General features: G+C 41.7%; 1 protein-coding gene across 1 annotated transcript in view; it reads right to left on the minus strand.

The window, feature by feature from the left end:
• Nucleotides 1-1,688: 1,688 nt before the first annotated feature.
• LOC146352677 (antiviral innate immune response receptor RIG-I-like) overlaps nucleotides 1,689-15,538 on the minus strand; it is a 32,989-nt gene continuing 19,139 nt past the window's right edge. Inside the window, exons 10-20 of the mRNA XM_084829675.1 lie at nucleotides 13,856-14,114; nucleotides 12,736-12,898; nucleotides 11,626-11,727; nucleotides 10,546-10,703; nucleotides 9,771-9,906; nucleotides 8,123-8,271; nucleotides 7,585-7,675; nucleotides 4,839-5,009; nucleotides 3,937-4,088; nucleotides 3,233-3,379; nucleotides 1,689-2,357 (exon numbers count right to left, since the gene is read on the minus strand). Of these exons, the coding sequence (XP_084685801.1) occupies nucleotides 2,055-2,357; nucleotides 3,233-3,379; nucleotides 3,937-4,088; nucleotides 4,839-5,009; nucleotides 7,585-7,675; nucleotides 8,123-8,271; nucleotides 9,771-9,906; nucleotides 10,546-10,703; nucleotides 11,626-11,727; nucleotides 12,736-12,898; nucleotides 13,856-14,114 (1,831 nt within the window). The 3' untranslated portion in view covers nucleotides 1,689-2,054. The remainder of the gene's footprint in view (nucleotides 2,358-3,232; nucleotides 3,380-3,936; nucleotides 4,089-4,838; nucleotides 5,010-7,584; nucleotides 7,676-8,122; nucleotides 8,272-9,770; nucleotides 9,907-10,545; nucleotides 10,704-11,625; nucleotides 11,728-12,735; nucleotides 12,899-13,855; nucleotides 14,115-15,538) is intronic.

Consider the following 15,538-nt stretch of genomic DNA (forward strand, 5'->3'; position numbering starts at 1 on the left):
TCTTTCAGTCTCTCCTCATAGGGCTTTGTTTCCAGTCCCCTGATCATCTTTGTTACCCTCCTCTGAACCCTCTCCAGTTTGTCTGCATCCTTCTTAAAGTGTGGTGCCCAGAACCTCAAAGAGCAGTTTTGACTCTTAGCAAGGGGTGTGTGTGTGTGTGTGTGTGTGTGTGGCTGATCATGGCAGAAGGGGGGGGAAAGTGGGGGACATTTCAGCTTGGGATGATTTGAATGGGGGAGAAACAGACTGTTTTGGGTGATTGTGAGAGAGTTTTACAGCAAATACAGGGTTATGGAAGAAAGTGGATGGAGAAAGAGCTAACGTCTGGGAGTTTTGGAGTTTGGTCTGGGGTGGAATATTAGGAAAAGCGGGGGGAGAGAAGGAAAATAGAAGATGATGCAAAAACTTGTGAAGACTTATCTGCTGACTTGTGAAGTAATGGGAAGTTCTGTTGGGCTCCTTCTGGGAACGAAGGGGAAAAAGGGAGGAAAAGGGGGGTTTGCTCTCCTGAGCAGAAATGATAGAAGGAATCCTCTTTCCTTCTCTCCCTCTCTGCATGTTCTATGAATTTGGGTTGCTGTTTTTAACCTTCTTCTCTCAGGATTTAGTAATCAGAATAAAACAAAACAAGTCTTTCATGGATGTTGGAAAATGAATTTTTAGGCATCAGACATTAAGGGAAGAAAGAAGACAATGGGATTCTCTTTCCTGATGTGTGGAAAAGATGGGTGTTGATGGGTGCATATTTCTGGCTTTGACAGGTCCAGGTGAGCAAGACAGCCAGGGGGATTTTGGTGATGGTCTTAAACAAAGGTGACAAAAGAGTCATGTAGGCACACTTGCTTACACAATATTGGGTTTTCAAGGCCTTACTGCTGTTTGTTTGGCCTAAACAAGGTTAGAGATCAGCATAAAATATTTCATGGTGGGTGTTTCTGTGGTTGTAGTCTTAAGGCAAGATCTGAAATTTGCAAGTGTTAACTGAGGAATTAAGGCAGTAAGAGCACAGAGGCTGGCCAGAAAGCTTATGCAAGAAATCTGCAGCTCCTCCTAGGTTGTGCAAGGCCTCAATATCCTATGGAACCTGCTTTTCTGCTCTTCTCCAAGACCAAAAAACCCTAGTCCCCTTCCAGATACAGGCCACATCTTCCCAAAACAGCTACAGTGATATAGTAAGGTGGGGTGGGGAGCTTTCTTCATATCAAGGGCCCCATTCCAGAGATGGGAGGGACTAGTTAGCAGTGGGTGTGGCCTAAGCCAAAAGTGGGGAACCTGGTATGAAAAGAGCCCTTAAAAGCCAGTTTCCCAGTTCAGATGTCACAGAAAACTGTGGTCTAAGAAATCAGGAAAGCTTTTCTGAAGCTGAGCACAAAACGGGTGGGGTGGCAATTGGGGAGGCTCTGGGCACATGGCTCATTCCTAGTCCTACAACCTGGCTTCAAATATTTTTTCCTGGAGGATAGCTTGCTACATTGGAGGATTCCCCTGAACTGGCATTCAGACCTTAGATTGATGGGACTTACAGCCCATAAACATGTGTATTCAGAGGTAAGGCTGCTTCAAAATTTCGGAAGAAGGGGATGTATGACCATCATGAGGGGTAAAGAAAAGGGATGAGATGAACAACATACAGATATACTTAACAACAAAACTTCCTTCCAGCTCCTCAAACACAACCAATAAAGCTTCAGGTTTTACGTAAAATATTTATTGTTGTCAATTGAATAACACCAATTCTATTGATGTCAAGTTATATAAGATTCAGTCAAGCTGCCACGTTATTGGATTTTGTGTCTGTCTTCTTTTGCAGAAAGGAATCTGATCAAGCAGTGCTGACTAATGGACACATAATAGTACTAAAACTCAAATGGATGTGTTACATTGGATTTCGAATCACTGAACTTCAAAGATTAATGCTCTTAATTGGAAAAGTGCTTCATTTTGGTCTCTTATATAAACCAGCATTTGACTTTTAAAATAGGAAGGTGTGTTTGTTTATTCAGGACTAAGTTAAATAGCACATTGGGCAGTTCTGCTTTTCAGTCATAATTTTGTCATTTGATATTGATTTCTTCAATATCAAATTCTTTCATTGTAAAATTAACATCTTTCCATTTCCGGAAAGGACGTTGTTCCCCCGTGGCAACATCCTCCACTGAAAAGCTCTCGATTTTGATGATGGGCAGGTCCTCAAATGCCCTGTACTTCACCGTGATTCTCCAGTCATGATGGCATTTGTCAGCATTGCAGTATACCTTGAATCTTTTCTCAAAATTGCTGTAGCGGCGTGGTTTGCTGTGAGGCTCTGTTCTATACCGTTTCCTGAAATTCTCATCTAAGACAGTATGGTGGGACCCCTAGAACAACCACATTGGAGTTACACCAGTATTCTTCATGCATTTAGGCCTCGTTCACACATACATGTTTGTCAAGTGACACCTTGTATATGCGAACAGGTCAGAGATATAAAACTACACAGGACTTTCATATCAGCTCAAATGCTGAGCCTCTCAAAGTTAGTTCACACACATTCAGTTGCCACTTAACAAACATACAGTAGTCAAGTGACATCTGTGTGTGTGGGGACCAACCCCTACCTTCTCCCAGTTCCCATGTGCACTTCTGACATATGTAACATAAGCATGTGCGTTTATATGGTGAATGGCATTTACCACACCAAGTTGTTTCTTGAGCTTTTCCCTTGGTTGGGTAAATGTGAAGTGGTAACATGCATGTAACCAATTGGTAAGCTGGCCACTGAATTTGTCCTGCTGGTGAATTTTACCCCATAAATTCACAGAAGCAGCAAAGTAGTAAGGTTTCCCTCGCCACTTGATAGAGGAATATTGATGAGTCACATACCCACTGTGATAACTTTATCACTTGATAAAATGGGCACCCATGTTTACCTAGGGGCAAGATAGATTTTGGACTCGTTTGTTTTTGATACTCTACCTACAAGACATTTGCACACATAGAATCTGTCTTTATAAAATCCTACTTTTGCACAACAGATTGCCCTCAGTGGATCCAGGCTAGAGCTTGCATAATTTATTTGGAGCACAGAATTTCACCAGCACTACTGTTGAATTTGGAGCAGAAAATACATGATAATGCTACTAATCCCTACCACCAACCCGCAACTATAAATGACAACGCTCAGGGAAGGGTGTGCCCCACAACAAAACACTATCCACAGTGTCACCATCGGAATGCTCTACTGTAAGTTTACCTCGATCACTCTGATGCGCTCCGTGTCACAGACATATGCTTTGCATTTCCCACACAACAATCTTCGATTGCTCATCGGTGGCTTGGGCTGAGATTCTTTTTTCTTGGAATCTTGCATCTTCTTTTGCTTATTTTGCAAGTTCCTTATCTAAGAGGAAAAAGTAATGAGAGGAAGAGGCAAAAGATGTCAGTAGGAAATCTGAAAGGTAGCCTCCTTTGATATAAACCTGACTGTTTATATGTTAAGAGATCACCTGGGAATCAAGCTTTCTGCACTGAGCTGTTGGACTCGATGGCCTTGTAGGCCCCTTACAACCCCATGATTCTATGATGATATGTGGAGGCCCTGTTATAGGTCCCACTACCAAAAGAGGTTCAGCTGGTGAGGTCACAAAACAGAAAGGAGTCCCTGGTGCCCTAACATTTATCAAGTTTGTCTTAAAACCATTTTTTTAAGGGGGGAGGGAATAGTGAGCTTTGTGGGCACCACTGAAGGCCCCCTTCAATATCAGAGGCAGTGTCCCTATGTACACCAGTTGCTGGGGAACATGGGTGGGAGGGTGCTGTTGCACTCATGTCCTGCTTGTAGGTTTTTCCATGGGCAGCTGTTTGGGCACTGTGTGAACAGGATGCTGGACTAGATGGACCCTTGGTCTGATCCAGCAGGGCTCTTCTTATGTTCTTATGACAAAAAATGGGAGTCACCTTCTGTGCAAATGTTTCCTTCTCCCAATTCTGCACAATCTCAATGGCTTTGTTCATCATCTTCTCCTTAAGCATATTATAGTTCTCATTCTCCTCCTGTTCTTTCTTGCTAGTCACAAGGATGCACTTGCTGTCTTTAGCCCTTCCTCGACCTAGAGGTGGCACATAGGAACAAGTTTAAGCCACAGAGCTAGGAATGATAACAACTAGTACTCACTTCTGGCTCTCATTTGTATGAGGATAAAAGCCACCACATGTGGAGCAGGGACACAATGTAGCGTGATGTATAAAAGTGAGCATGACATTTGAGCAAAGCAAATTTAGGCAAATCAGTTAGATTATATGACTCTTGTCAAAGCCTACCTTTCTGCACCCCTCCCCATTCTGATTTCTGAATGCATATTATTTTTTCCCTACACGTTAATCATTTTCTACACATTAATAATTGTTCTACTGGAAAAGTAAATCAGAGTCTCAGAAATAGTAAAGATAATAGTAAATGTAATAGTATATTCACAGTTGTTCGCCAAGGTATATCTACAATACACATTAGTAAATATATATAGCTTCCTTTTGTGTCATGTCTATTAAAATGTAAGCCATTCTGTCAGGGACCTATCTAATTTGTTGGTTTCTATAGCATTATGTAGAAATGTAAGCACGTAATCAAACAAACAAACAAACAAGCTACCTCACCTCCTCTGGCCCATTAAGGGTCCATTTTCATTCAGAGGGAAGCATGTCTACAAATCGAAACCTGACATGCCCATTTCCAAGCCCACATAATCTGACACAAACTGGATAGCCACACATTTGATGGTTTAGGTTGCAACTGCATGACCTGTGGCCCCTAGAATTGAACACCCACACCTTCTTCTCATGGAACATTTTTGCCAACCTACCTCTGACTTGTATCATTTTGGTGACATTGCCTGTATATTCATACAGCAGGACAAGGTTGCACTGAGCAATGTCAATCCCTTCATCAGCAACAGAAGTAGCGATGAGCATCTTGCTGTCCCCGTCCGTTTTGAAGGAGTCCAAGACGCCTTTTTGATTTGGGAGGGTCATACCTAAAATAGGGTTGGCAGGGGAGAACCTAGGTTATCAGCAGAACAAAAGCTATTAACACAGGCATTACCCTTCATCACAGCTCCGCGTATGTCACAGGAGCACATAAACGGCACAGAACATGGGAGTGGAGGAATCCAGAGTCTGAGAATCTCAGCTCCGTTAAAACTGAAACCCACACAGCACTTTCCTAGCCCTTAAAACTGCAAATACATGCTTGGAAGTGCATGGATGATGCCTCCTGGAATATGAGAAAGTAGAGGGGGGACTGAATACGTTTTCCAGTGGCTAGACACAGGGCTTCCAAGCACTGTATAGTTCCTTGCTCCTCCCATGGCAAAATACCCAGAAAAGAGAAAGAGAGAGAGAGAGAGAGAGAGAGAGAGAGAGAGAGATTGTGCGGATTAATTCAAGTTGTACAGCACTGAGCTCTCCATGGCACAGAATCTTGATGGGGCTCATGGTTTGAGCCTGGCTTATTCTCACTAATCATACTGTAACCAAACCACAGTTCAGATATCAAAGGAAACTGTGGTTAGTTTAAAAGCAAAACCAGAAGGTTTCAGTCTCCTCTGTTGTGCAAAAGAGTGGGAGAGAGGAGCACAAGAGTTTGAGGCTCATGCAATGTTTCCCGTAGCCATGCTTTAATTATGTCTGAACTGGGCCAAAGAAAGAAGGGCATATTTTCAACCAATGCCCAGACTCTTCAGCTTAGAACACTGGAAATGCTTGTAAACCATAAAGATTGACATGCTATGATCAAAAGAACGCATGTCAATTATCTGAGCACACATACTGTTTGTTCATTTTCCAGTGTATTCTGGGTGAATCTTCACTGGAATTTTTGACAGGTTGGTGCTTGAGAAGTAGGCCATGAGGAAAGCAATTTGTAGGTCATGTGGAGGAATTATTATTATCTTCATCATTTAGATTTATATCCCACTGAACGTATTTTAAAAAATAATTCAAACATCTCTACTACTGGAAAATGCTTTCAGCTAATACATTCTACATATTTTCAAACATTTCATATTATAAACCAGGAGACATATTTTAAAATTTTGGTTTGAGCTAGCTAGGATTATGCGTACACCATTAGATTCTTTGACAGAAAGTGCTTGATTGGCTTACATTCCCCATGAAGTCTCAGGCTTGCAGTCTGGGTATACCCCTGGACTTAGTCCTGAATATGGATGCCCAGGTCTTGATGGTGGCCAGGAATGCATTTGCTCACCTCAGACTACTGTGCCAACTGCACCCATTCCTGGAGCTGTCTGATCTGGCCATGGTCACACATGCCTTAGTTGCATCCCCATTGGACTACTGTAACATGATCTACATGGGGCTGCCTTTGAAAACGATTTGGAAACTTCAGCTGGTCCAGAATGCTGCAGCCAGACTGTTGCCTGGGACTGGTTACAGGGAGCACATGACCCCTTTGTTACAACAGCTTCACTGGCTACCAATCAGTTTCTGGGCAGAATTCGAAGTGCTGGTTATGACCTTTAAACCCCTATATGGCTTGGGACTAGGCTACCTGAAAGACTGCCTTCTCCAATAAAAGCCTGCCTGCCCAGCTTTTAAGAACTTTGGGGAAGGCCCTCTTTCAGTACCATCAACTTCAGAGGTGTGCTTGGTGGCAACGTGACAGAGGGCCTTCTTGGTAGCTGCTCCCAGGCTGTGGAACTCCCTGCTGAGGGAGGCTGGATTGGCTCCTTCTGTGCTCTCCATCTGCTGGCAGCCAAAGTTGTTTCTATTCAAGGAGGCTTTCGGTGCCTGATGGTCTGTTAGGTTCAGTGCTGTTTTTAATTCTGTACTTTTTGTTGTGTTTTATATGTATTTTAATATATTTGTTTTATTGTTTTAAATGTTTTTATGATTGAATGCCATTTTCTTGGTGAAAAGGCGGCATATAAATCAAATAATAAAATATATCAATAATGTAGAGGGGTTCAATGGCAGAATTTGTACAAACTGCCTTGCAACATTCTAGATCAGGGGCTGATCTTGCTGCCTTGCAACATTCTAGCTCAGGGGTACAGAGCTAGTTTAAAGTGGAGAGCAAACTGGCCCATGGAGGGCCTGGTGAGAGGCAATTCAGCCCCACACCAGGCCCTCTGTGAGCCAGATTACATCAGTGGGCATGGCTATGCTCATTGACATCAACACCCCTCCCATCTGTCTGCTCTCCATGCTGACAGAGGTTCAGAGTTCCATGCCTCTCTGAGGTTGAGAAAGCATTGAGAAAAGGACTCGACTGGTGCTGGGAAGTGCAGCTCTTCATGCACTTTTGCCATCCCCGTTGGCAGCAACAAAAGACACAAAGGAAGACTCGGCCAGCGCCAGGAAGAGCAGCCACTTCTTGCAGGACTGTCTGAGTCCTCTATGGCAGATCGGAGATCACAGTGGGGATTCCTGTGGGGATTTGGAGGTGCTGAAGGGGAGGCTCCATGGGCCGAATGTGAAATCTCCACAGGCCAGATTAGGCCCACAGGCTGGAGGTTCCACATCTCTGTTCTAGATCTTGTGATGTTCACAATTAACATCCCTTCCTCTGCAGTACAACACCACCCTTACCCATTTTTTTATTTCTCTTCCCACGTCCCATCAGTACATCTGGCTTTAGGTGTTGAAGTTGGGGGCTTTCTTCTATCCAGTTCTTCAATGCCTGTAAAATTCATTTGGTCTCAGAATTTTGTGATAATAGAGCTCCAAGCTTTCTCCTTTTTTCACCATATGCCTAGCCCTTTGGGATCTTTGGTGGTTCACATACTTTGTTTCAGAGTTGGCCTGAAGTTTCTTTCAGCCAAACTTTGTCCCAGATTGGTGCAACTGGTATCTTTCTGACTGAAATATGGAGGTACTTCACCCCCAACTCTTTTACTCTTGGTTAAAACTGAGGAACATTGCCATCTTGTTTTTGATTGTAAGTTTATGTTGACAATGTGTGTTATTTTATTGAACGGGTGTTCTAAATTATTGTTGTAAATTATGTAAACCTTATTGGCTAGGAAACCAGTATTATTTATTTTCATTTAAACTCAAATAGAACAGAAAACAGACAGGGTTTATTTTTAAATTGCCCCATCTGGGCTATTAGGAGAGGTTCTCTTACAGCTACAAGTGCTCTTGTCTTAACGAAGAGAATAGTGCGAGTCTGGGGTTTGAGGCGGTATTCTTCTTCCAGAATAAATGTAACATCTTCCAATTTGGGATTGTCATTGGATTCATCTTGAGAACCTGATTCAAGCTCTGGCAATTTAGCTGGAAAAGAAATTAATCTAACTCTGTATGTGTGTGAAACACACACACACACACACACACACAGAAACACCCCTCCCCAAACAGATGAAATCTAGCACTACATATGTATGTTATTACATTTTATTTTATGAATTTACAATGCTTGTTAGTTGTTGCTCTAAAAAAAACAGGGAAAAAAAGAAAAGACCAGAAGTAACTTGCAATACAATGTTTATATTTCACCTATAACCTCATAGTTGATTAATCATTTGGGTGATCTTGTTTTATTCTCACAGCAACCATGTGAGAGGGTTTCACCAGCTAATGACCAAGCTAGCTTTGCTTCTCCCTGGTTCAGTTGATGTTATTTTTCTCCCCTGCATATACTCCAAACTAGAGCCACTCAGAAGGCATCAGAGGCTAAAATTGCATCAGGTTTTCCAGATGTTTTTCACCTAATTCTCACTGAGATGTAAACTTGTGTCCTGGTTGCACCACTTCAGGCTACATGTAGGGACTCACATAATAATGCTCCACCATATAAAACAACCCAAATGTCCTTTTAGAAACTAAAAGTTACAGGAATCTGGCCTTCTCCTTCACATGCTATTTTTCTATGTGCAGGGAAATGTCTTGGTATAGAGAACCAATCAGTCATATGGATCCACATGTACCATCTGAAATGGTACAAGCCAGACACAGTTTACCACCTCAGTGAGAACTAGCCTTTGTTTCCAAATTCACTTTCTCCACATCTCTATCTCTAAAAGGCACTGCTCTAACTCTTCTTGATACATATCACTTCTCACAGAAACACAAAGGAATGGCAGCTCACATTACAAGTTTATAAAGGTAACAGTTACATTTATTAAATGTGATTGTATCCTCAACAGTAGATTTCATGGAACTTTACAGAGCATAAAAGCCAACAATGAAAATAAAGAAAAACATTGATTCTACATTCAAATCAGTTTAAATACATATAAATGATATACTACACATTAAAAACAATGTTTTACAAAATATTGTATGTGAACCCTGAGCAGTTAGCATCTGTTTTGTTGCCATATTTTAATTGTCTTGTTTAACTATATTTTATGGCGTTGTATTGCACTTTAAATAAACTACCTTTAGCCTTGGAAAGGCAGCATATAAATATTTTAAAATAAATAAATAACATGTCAACTGCCACCAAAAAAGAAAAAGGGGAAAAAAAACCCGCTTACTTTAGGGGTGAGGAACCTGTGACCCTCCAGATGTTGCTGGACTATAACTCCCATCATCCCTGATCACTGGCCAGTCTGGCTGGGGCAGATGGGAGTTGGGAGTCCAGCAACATCTGGAGGGCCACAGATTCCCCAACCTTGGTTTACTTCTTATGCTTTAATTTTGCTGTTCGTCACAGTTGCGCTATTTAAGTATTGTGAGAAAACAAATGCTATTGTGCTGTTTACTGTGGGAAGAATAATGATAAATTTTTGGCATAACATATTGAATAATTATATTTTTCTATGAAATACCTTCAAAGTTTGATGCCAGCTGCTGTTCAATTTCATCAAGTCCCCACCTTCGCTTATTCTCAAAGAATTCCTTCAGATAAGCCAGTGCATCTTTGGTACGTGCATCTTCATTAATAATGAGGGCATCGTTATATTTCTGGGTATAAAGACATTTTCAAATTCTTTTCATAGTAATCACCCAACTTACAGGTTCAACAAAAACATACACTTCATTCTGAAAACAGGCAGCAATATAAACCTTCAGATGTATAATTATGGCCATCTGAGATCATCATTATCTTAGTGGTGTCCTCCAAGTACCAAGTGAAAAGGACCTAGAGGGGTTTCTGATGGTTGAGACACACAAAATGGCTGCTAAGCAAGTACCTCTCTAAATTACTCTCATGAAAAGCAGTTTGTGGATACCAGCTCACCACATGATTTAGACAGTTTTCTCCAGATACCTCCCACCCATTTTTTTTTAAGTGGCTGGAGATGGCATGGAGAAAACTGCCTGATCACCTGTTAAGCTGGTTCACAGAAACATCTGCCACAGAGACAAACAAAATGCTTCCTATGGCCTGGCTGTATTCTCTGTGCTGATCCTTAGTCTTCCATCATACACAGATGAAGATGTGGTCTTGTTACAAGATGCTGGAAGTATGGAATTACATCAGTGACCATAGTAATCTCAAGCCAGAGTAGTGGGGAAAGCAAAAGACATCCTTCCCCATTCACTCCTGGAAGCACAGTGGAAGAAAAATTATTGGGTTCTGGGGAAAGGGAAGCTACTCACCCAGAGGTGCTCTGTGTAAATAAAAAGACCCCTGCAAACTCTGCTTTCTTCCTCCTTATTTGACAGCTGTAATACTCGGCATTTCTTCTGCACATCAACTATCCACTGTTCATATTTCTGGGTTCCAAAACTCCTACTCTTGATGTGGGACAAAGTATCTAATAGGGGAAGTCAAAAAACAGATGTACAGTCACCAAAACCTACACGAGGTAGATACAGCAATGAGATCTATGCATAAATTTCAGTTTGTAAACAGAAACTACATATACAGTTATATAGCTTGTTTAGAAACTGAATTTCATACTTAGGTCTCATTGCTCTCTCAGTTGCTGGGGAACATGGGTGGGAGGGTGCTGTTGCACTAATGCCCTGCTTGTGGGTTCCCAGTTGACAGCTGGTTGGCCACTGTGTCAACAGAATGCTGGGCTGGATGGACCCTTGCTCTGATCCAGCAGGGCTCTTCTTATGTTCTTATGTATCTGTGTACTTGCATCCTGCTGCAGCATAGCACAGGAACAGCACCAAGTGCCTTGAGCAACACTTGTGGCAGAAAGGCAGGATATACGTTTAATTAATTAATTAATTAATTGAAGGCATGAATACACATCATAGCCAAGCTAGGGGCAAAACAGCTCCCATCCGGGAGTTAAACACACAGACATACAGCCTGCACCACTTTGATTATCTGTACTCCAGGTTGTCCACCCACAACATAGATCTAATCCAGATAAGAAACACTCAGTTAGTTGCCTGGCTGACCTGTACTAGATACCAGGCACACTTGACATGGTTTCATTTCAGTCTTGCCTTATACACTGATTTCCTCCTACTGCTCCATTTGACCAGACATTGACAGAAGAATAGATCAAGACCAAGTAAGCATTAAACAGAAAACGTGAGTAGAAAAGATGCAGAAAGGAAAAAGTAGTTAACATGGTGGTGGTGGTGGTACTAAGATTTAAAGGACTAGAGAGAAGTTGCTCTTGCTCGGTGCTTTGGAAGAACAGTGGCTACCTCAACAAAGAAACTATAAAGATGTAGCATAAGAATGGCATCACCAAGCCTGCTCCATGGTCTTACCTACAGCATAAAGTTTTCTTGCCAGATCTTCAGTTTCAGACATCATGTGTAAAATAATATCCACGAAGCAATTTTGGGGACGTTTCCTAACAAGCCTAATTGCTGTAGTAAAAAAGGAAAAGAAATAATCATTGTTGTTGTTGTTCTGGAACCTCATAATCAGTAACAATTAGTGGTCCTCAGGCCAACAGAAGATGCAGTCCTTAAAAAGCACGAGGAGCTCCTGTTAAATGACATGCAATCTCAATTGCCTTTGCACTGACACTTTCCCATGTCAAATGGGCACTCTGCTTGAAGGACAGTGTCTTTCTCAAATGACAACTGTAACAATGACACGGTAGCTTGGTTTATGAACCCTTTATCACAGATAAGTTGTTTTATGACATCCATGGGGCAGGTCCATACTGCTGCCTCAGTTGCTAAAGACATTATTGACTTCCTGGAAACCTCTGGCAAGACATAGCTGGAAACAGGATGCCAGACTAGTGGACCTTTAGTCCAATCATCAGGGCCCTTAAGTTCTTATCAAGTGAGTCCACAAGTGGCAGGAAGTGGAACAGCCTCCCCCGCCCCCAACAATGTAGTAGAGTTAGTTGAAGTTATGAAGAGAGAGTGGAGAACAACCCAACTAGAAATACAAGTGCATGGCAGGGGATGACCCCACGCCATCACGACTTGCCCCACAAGTGTCTACTCTTATTTATAGTGCAGACAGATGTATAGTGCAGATCATCCCAAAGTGCAGGACACGGAATAACGGGCTCAAGTTACAGGAAGCCAGATTCCGGCTGAACATCAGGAAAAACTTCCTGACTGTTAGAGCAGTGTAACAATGGAACCAATTACCTAGGGAGGTGGTGGGCTCTCCCATAGTGGAGGCATTCAAGATGAGGCTGGACATCCAACTCTCAGGGATGCTTTGACTTGGATTCCTGCATCGAGCAGGGGGTTGGGCTCAATGTTCTTATAGGCTCCTTCCAACCCTACTATTCTATGATTCTATGTGGGTCAGGCATCGGGGGAGGGCTGTACATCTGTTCTAGTGCAGATGAGCAAAAGTGACGGCAAGCTCCCTCCTTCAGAAAGACAGCAACTGGAATGCATACTTACATTTTTGGGGTTTGTAGACAATTTCCTCCAGGTCCTTTGTGTTCTCTCGCACTGTTGATATGACCTCAGCATTGAGCGAGGCACAAATCTTGCAGATGTACTCTACGGTCTCCCCCAAGTTCTTGGCACTGCCAACTCCAAGAGAAGCTGTCAATCCTACAATCTGAGCACACATTGAATGTATTTATTTGCATACTGCTTAAACTAAAACAAAGTGCTGCCCGTGAATTAAGAAAAGACCCATAACATAAGAAGTAAGAATAAGGAGGACAGAAAGGGAGCATATCACCTATAAAGCATAAATTATGCCTTTTGCTGGAAGAGCCCTGTGAAATCAAGGCCACTGTCACACAAGAGAGCACGTGAGAACTTGCCCTCCACCCATAAAGAAATACTAAGTCCCCTCCTAGAATGTTCACTTTTCATTTTTAGTCTTTAGAGCTTTTATTTACAAAGAAATAATCAGAGGTATATGTAGGCCATGATTCCACAGGAAACTAGAAAAGCCACAGGAATGGGTTTCAAGTTCAGAAAACTCAGGTTCTTTAGAATTTTAGCTTTCACTTCTTAAAAGGAGAGAGTTTCTAGCCCTTATTGTCTTCCTTGTGTTATTATTTGTTGTTTATTTCTTACCCCCAAAATAGTGAAAAAATATATATATTTTAAAATATTTGGCCAAACCCTGCTGAAACCTCAGAAGGCAGAGGGATTGCTGAGTAAGATTTCCCAGTTTCTGAGGGCACAGCTTGAGTGCTTTGTGCCACAGCTCCTTGCCCCTCCCAGTGATGATACAAATATCAAAGCAGGTGTAAGTCTACAGATGTGCTTCATGTGCACAATTTATGTTAGAATTATGCTTTTTCTGAGGCCAAGTCTGAACTGTCTTGGTGCAGAGTTCCCAACCCCTATTTAAAAATCCCTTATCCAGATTTTTCGGTTCAGGCCTGGTTACAATATACTTGGACTGCCGGCATCTGGAGCATATACACATGCACACACTTTCACCTTGGGAGGTGCACAAAGGGCCCCCCAGCTGCTCTCACACATTAAATGGAAATGCACAGCACACTCGTGGGCTGTATCTATTCCCAACCCTGTCCATGACAGAGCTAGGGCTCACCTGAGGTAATGGTGTGGCAGGTTGTTCAAACTTAAGGTCCAAGTACCTGGACATTAATACATTGTAAGGGTGATTCCCAATAGTGTTGTGGCACTCGTCAAAAATCATCAGCGTTAACTGTGAAAGGGAAGAGAGTGTTCCATCATTGAGACAATTCAAAAGAATCTGAGGCGTCATGACAGTGATATCACTCTGCTCAATAATCATAGCTGCAGGGCAATTTGCAGCTATTTCCCCACATATGCCTTCAACGGTATAACTGGAAAGGAAAAGAGAGACGTTGTTCATAGCACTAGCACCTCACTTTGAACATTCAATCAGTCTAAAACTGTGAGTACAAATTAAAAACTCTCCAAAATTAGGCAAGTGTTGTGAACTTGTTCTCACTGCATCCTTTTCCTTCTCTCTTGTGCACATTTTCTCTTTCTTAGTATTTTGGCTCTCCAAGGGTACAGTCCTATGCATGTTTAGACATTAAAAAGTCCTACAACACCCAGCATGCCCCAGCTGGTTGGGGCATGCTGGGATTTGTAGGACTTTTTTTTCCATCTAAACATGCATAGCATTGCCCCCCAAGAGTGTAAAAAATAATTTATGAAGAAGGAATAATGGGATGTATGGAATATTCAGACTGAATAAGTATTTTGAAGGGGAGAAATTGTGCAATTGAATGTCATGGGTGATCTTATCCACATGGTCATGGATGCACCTACTCCTCCACTACTGGAAAGCTCTGTTCAAACCAGTAAACATCTAAACTGGACCACAGTTAGTTAAGTCAGCAAATTCTGTGAGAACACAGGTGATTTTAGGATTGTACATGATTGGTTAAAAAGGGATTTGGTCAATTGGCCTGTCAAATATTTTCAAATACTGGTCAAGAATTGTTTTTACTTTGGTTTTTTTAATCCCATTAAATTTGTTTAATTAATAATTCCATGTATCAACAAAAAAACCTCAAAAAATATAAATAATGTATATACTCCACTACATAAGCAATACATCTTAAATTGTACCACTAAATCATCCCTAACAGTATGTATGGATGTATGATATCTTGAACATTATTATTCCAAACAAACACAATTTTTATATAAACTGGTTTTATATAAAGCTATTCTTCCTTCCCTAACTTTAGCAGGTTTATCAGCTTAATCATACTGTTCAGCAAGTATCTAAGCGGCGGTGATTCACCTTTCTTCCAGTTATGGGAGGTAGTTTGTGGGTTACTGTTAGCAGATGCATCACCATTTCAACTTCTCCATTAAGCCCCTAACAAAACCAAATAGTACCGTCGGAGGGCCTAAAGGAATGTCATACTCCATCATTGTTTAAATCTCATTTAAAATCAAAGTCTAATAGCTTCTGATTTTTAAACAGCACCAAAAGACATGGGAAATGACTTGCCACCCCAGAGTGCCACCCTTTATTGTTTGCTCCAACATGGTTTTTTCTCAGTCTACAAGGGGTGAGCTACAAGTCAACTTATAAAACCATTATTTAGGATGCATACTTAATGTTGGCTGAGACAGGTTGATCCATAACCATTTCCATACTTCTGGCGTTATTTCCCTGGCCATATCTTTTTCATACTTAGCTTGATAGACGTTGGCTGTTGATTCTAGCTTAGCAAAACCCCTTTTCATTCTTAAGAAAAAAAGTGAGGCAAGACTGGATCAGTCC

Source organism: Heloderma suspectum, chromosome 2 (assembly GCF_057233095.1).
Source record: "Heloderma suspectum isolate Gila_16-S chromosome 2, 16-S_ref, whole genome shotgun sequence".
NCBI classification, from domain to species: domain Eukaryota; kingdom Metazoa; phylum Chordata; class Lepidosauria; order Squamata; family Helodermatidae; genus Heloderma; species Heloderma suspectum.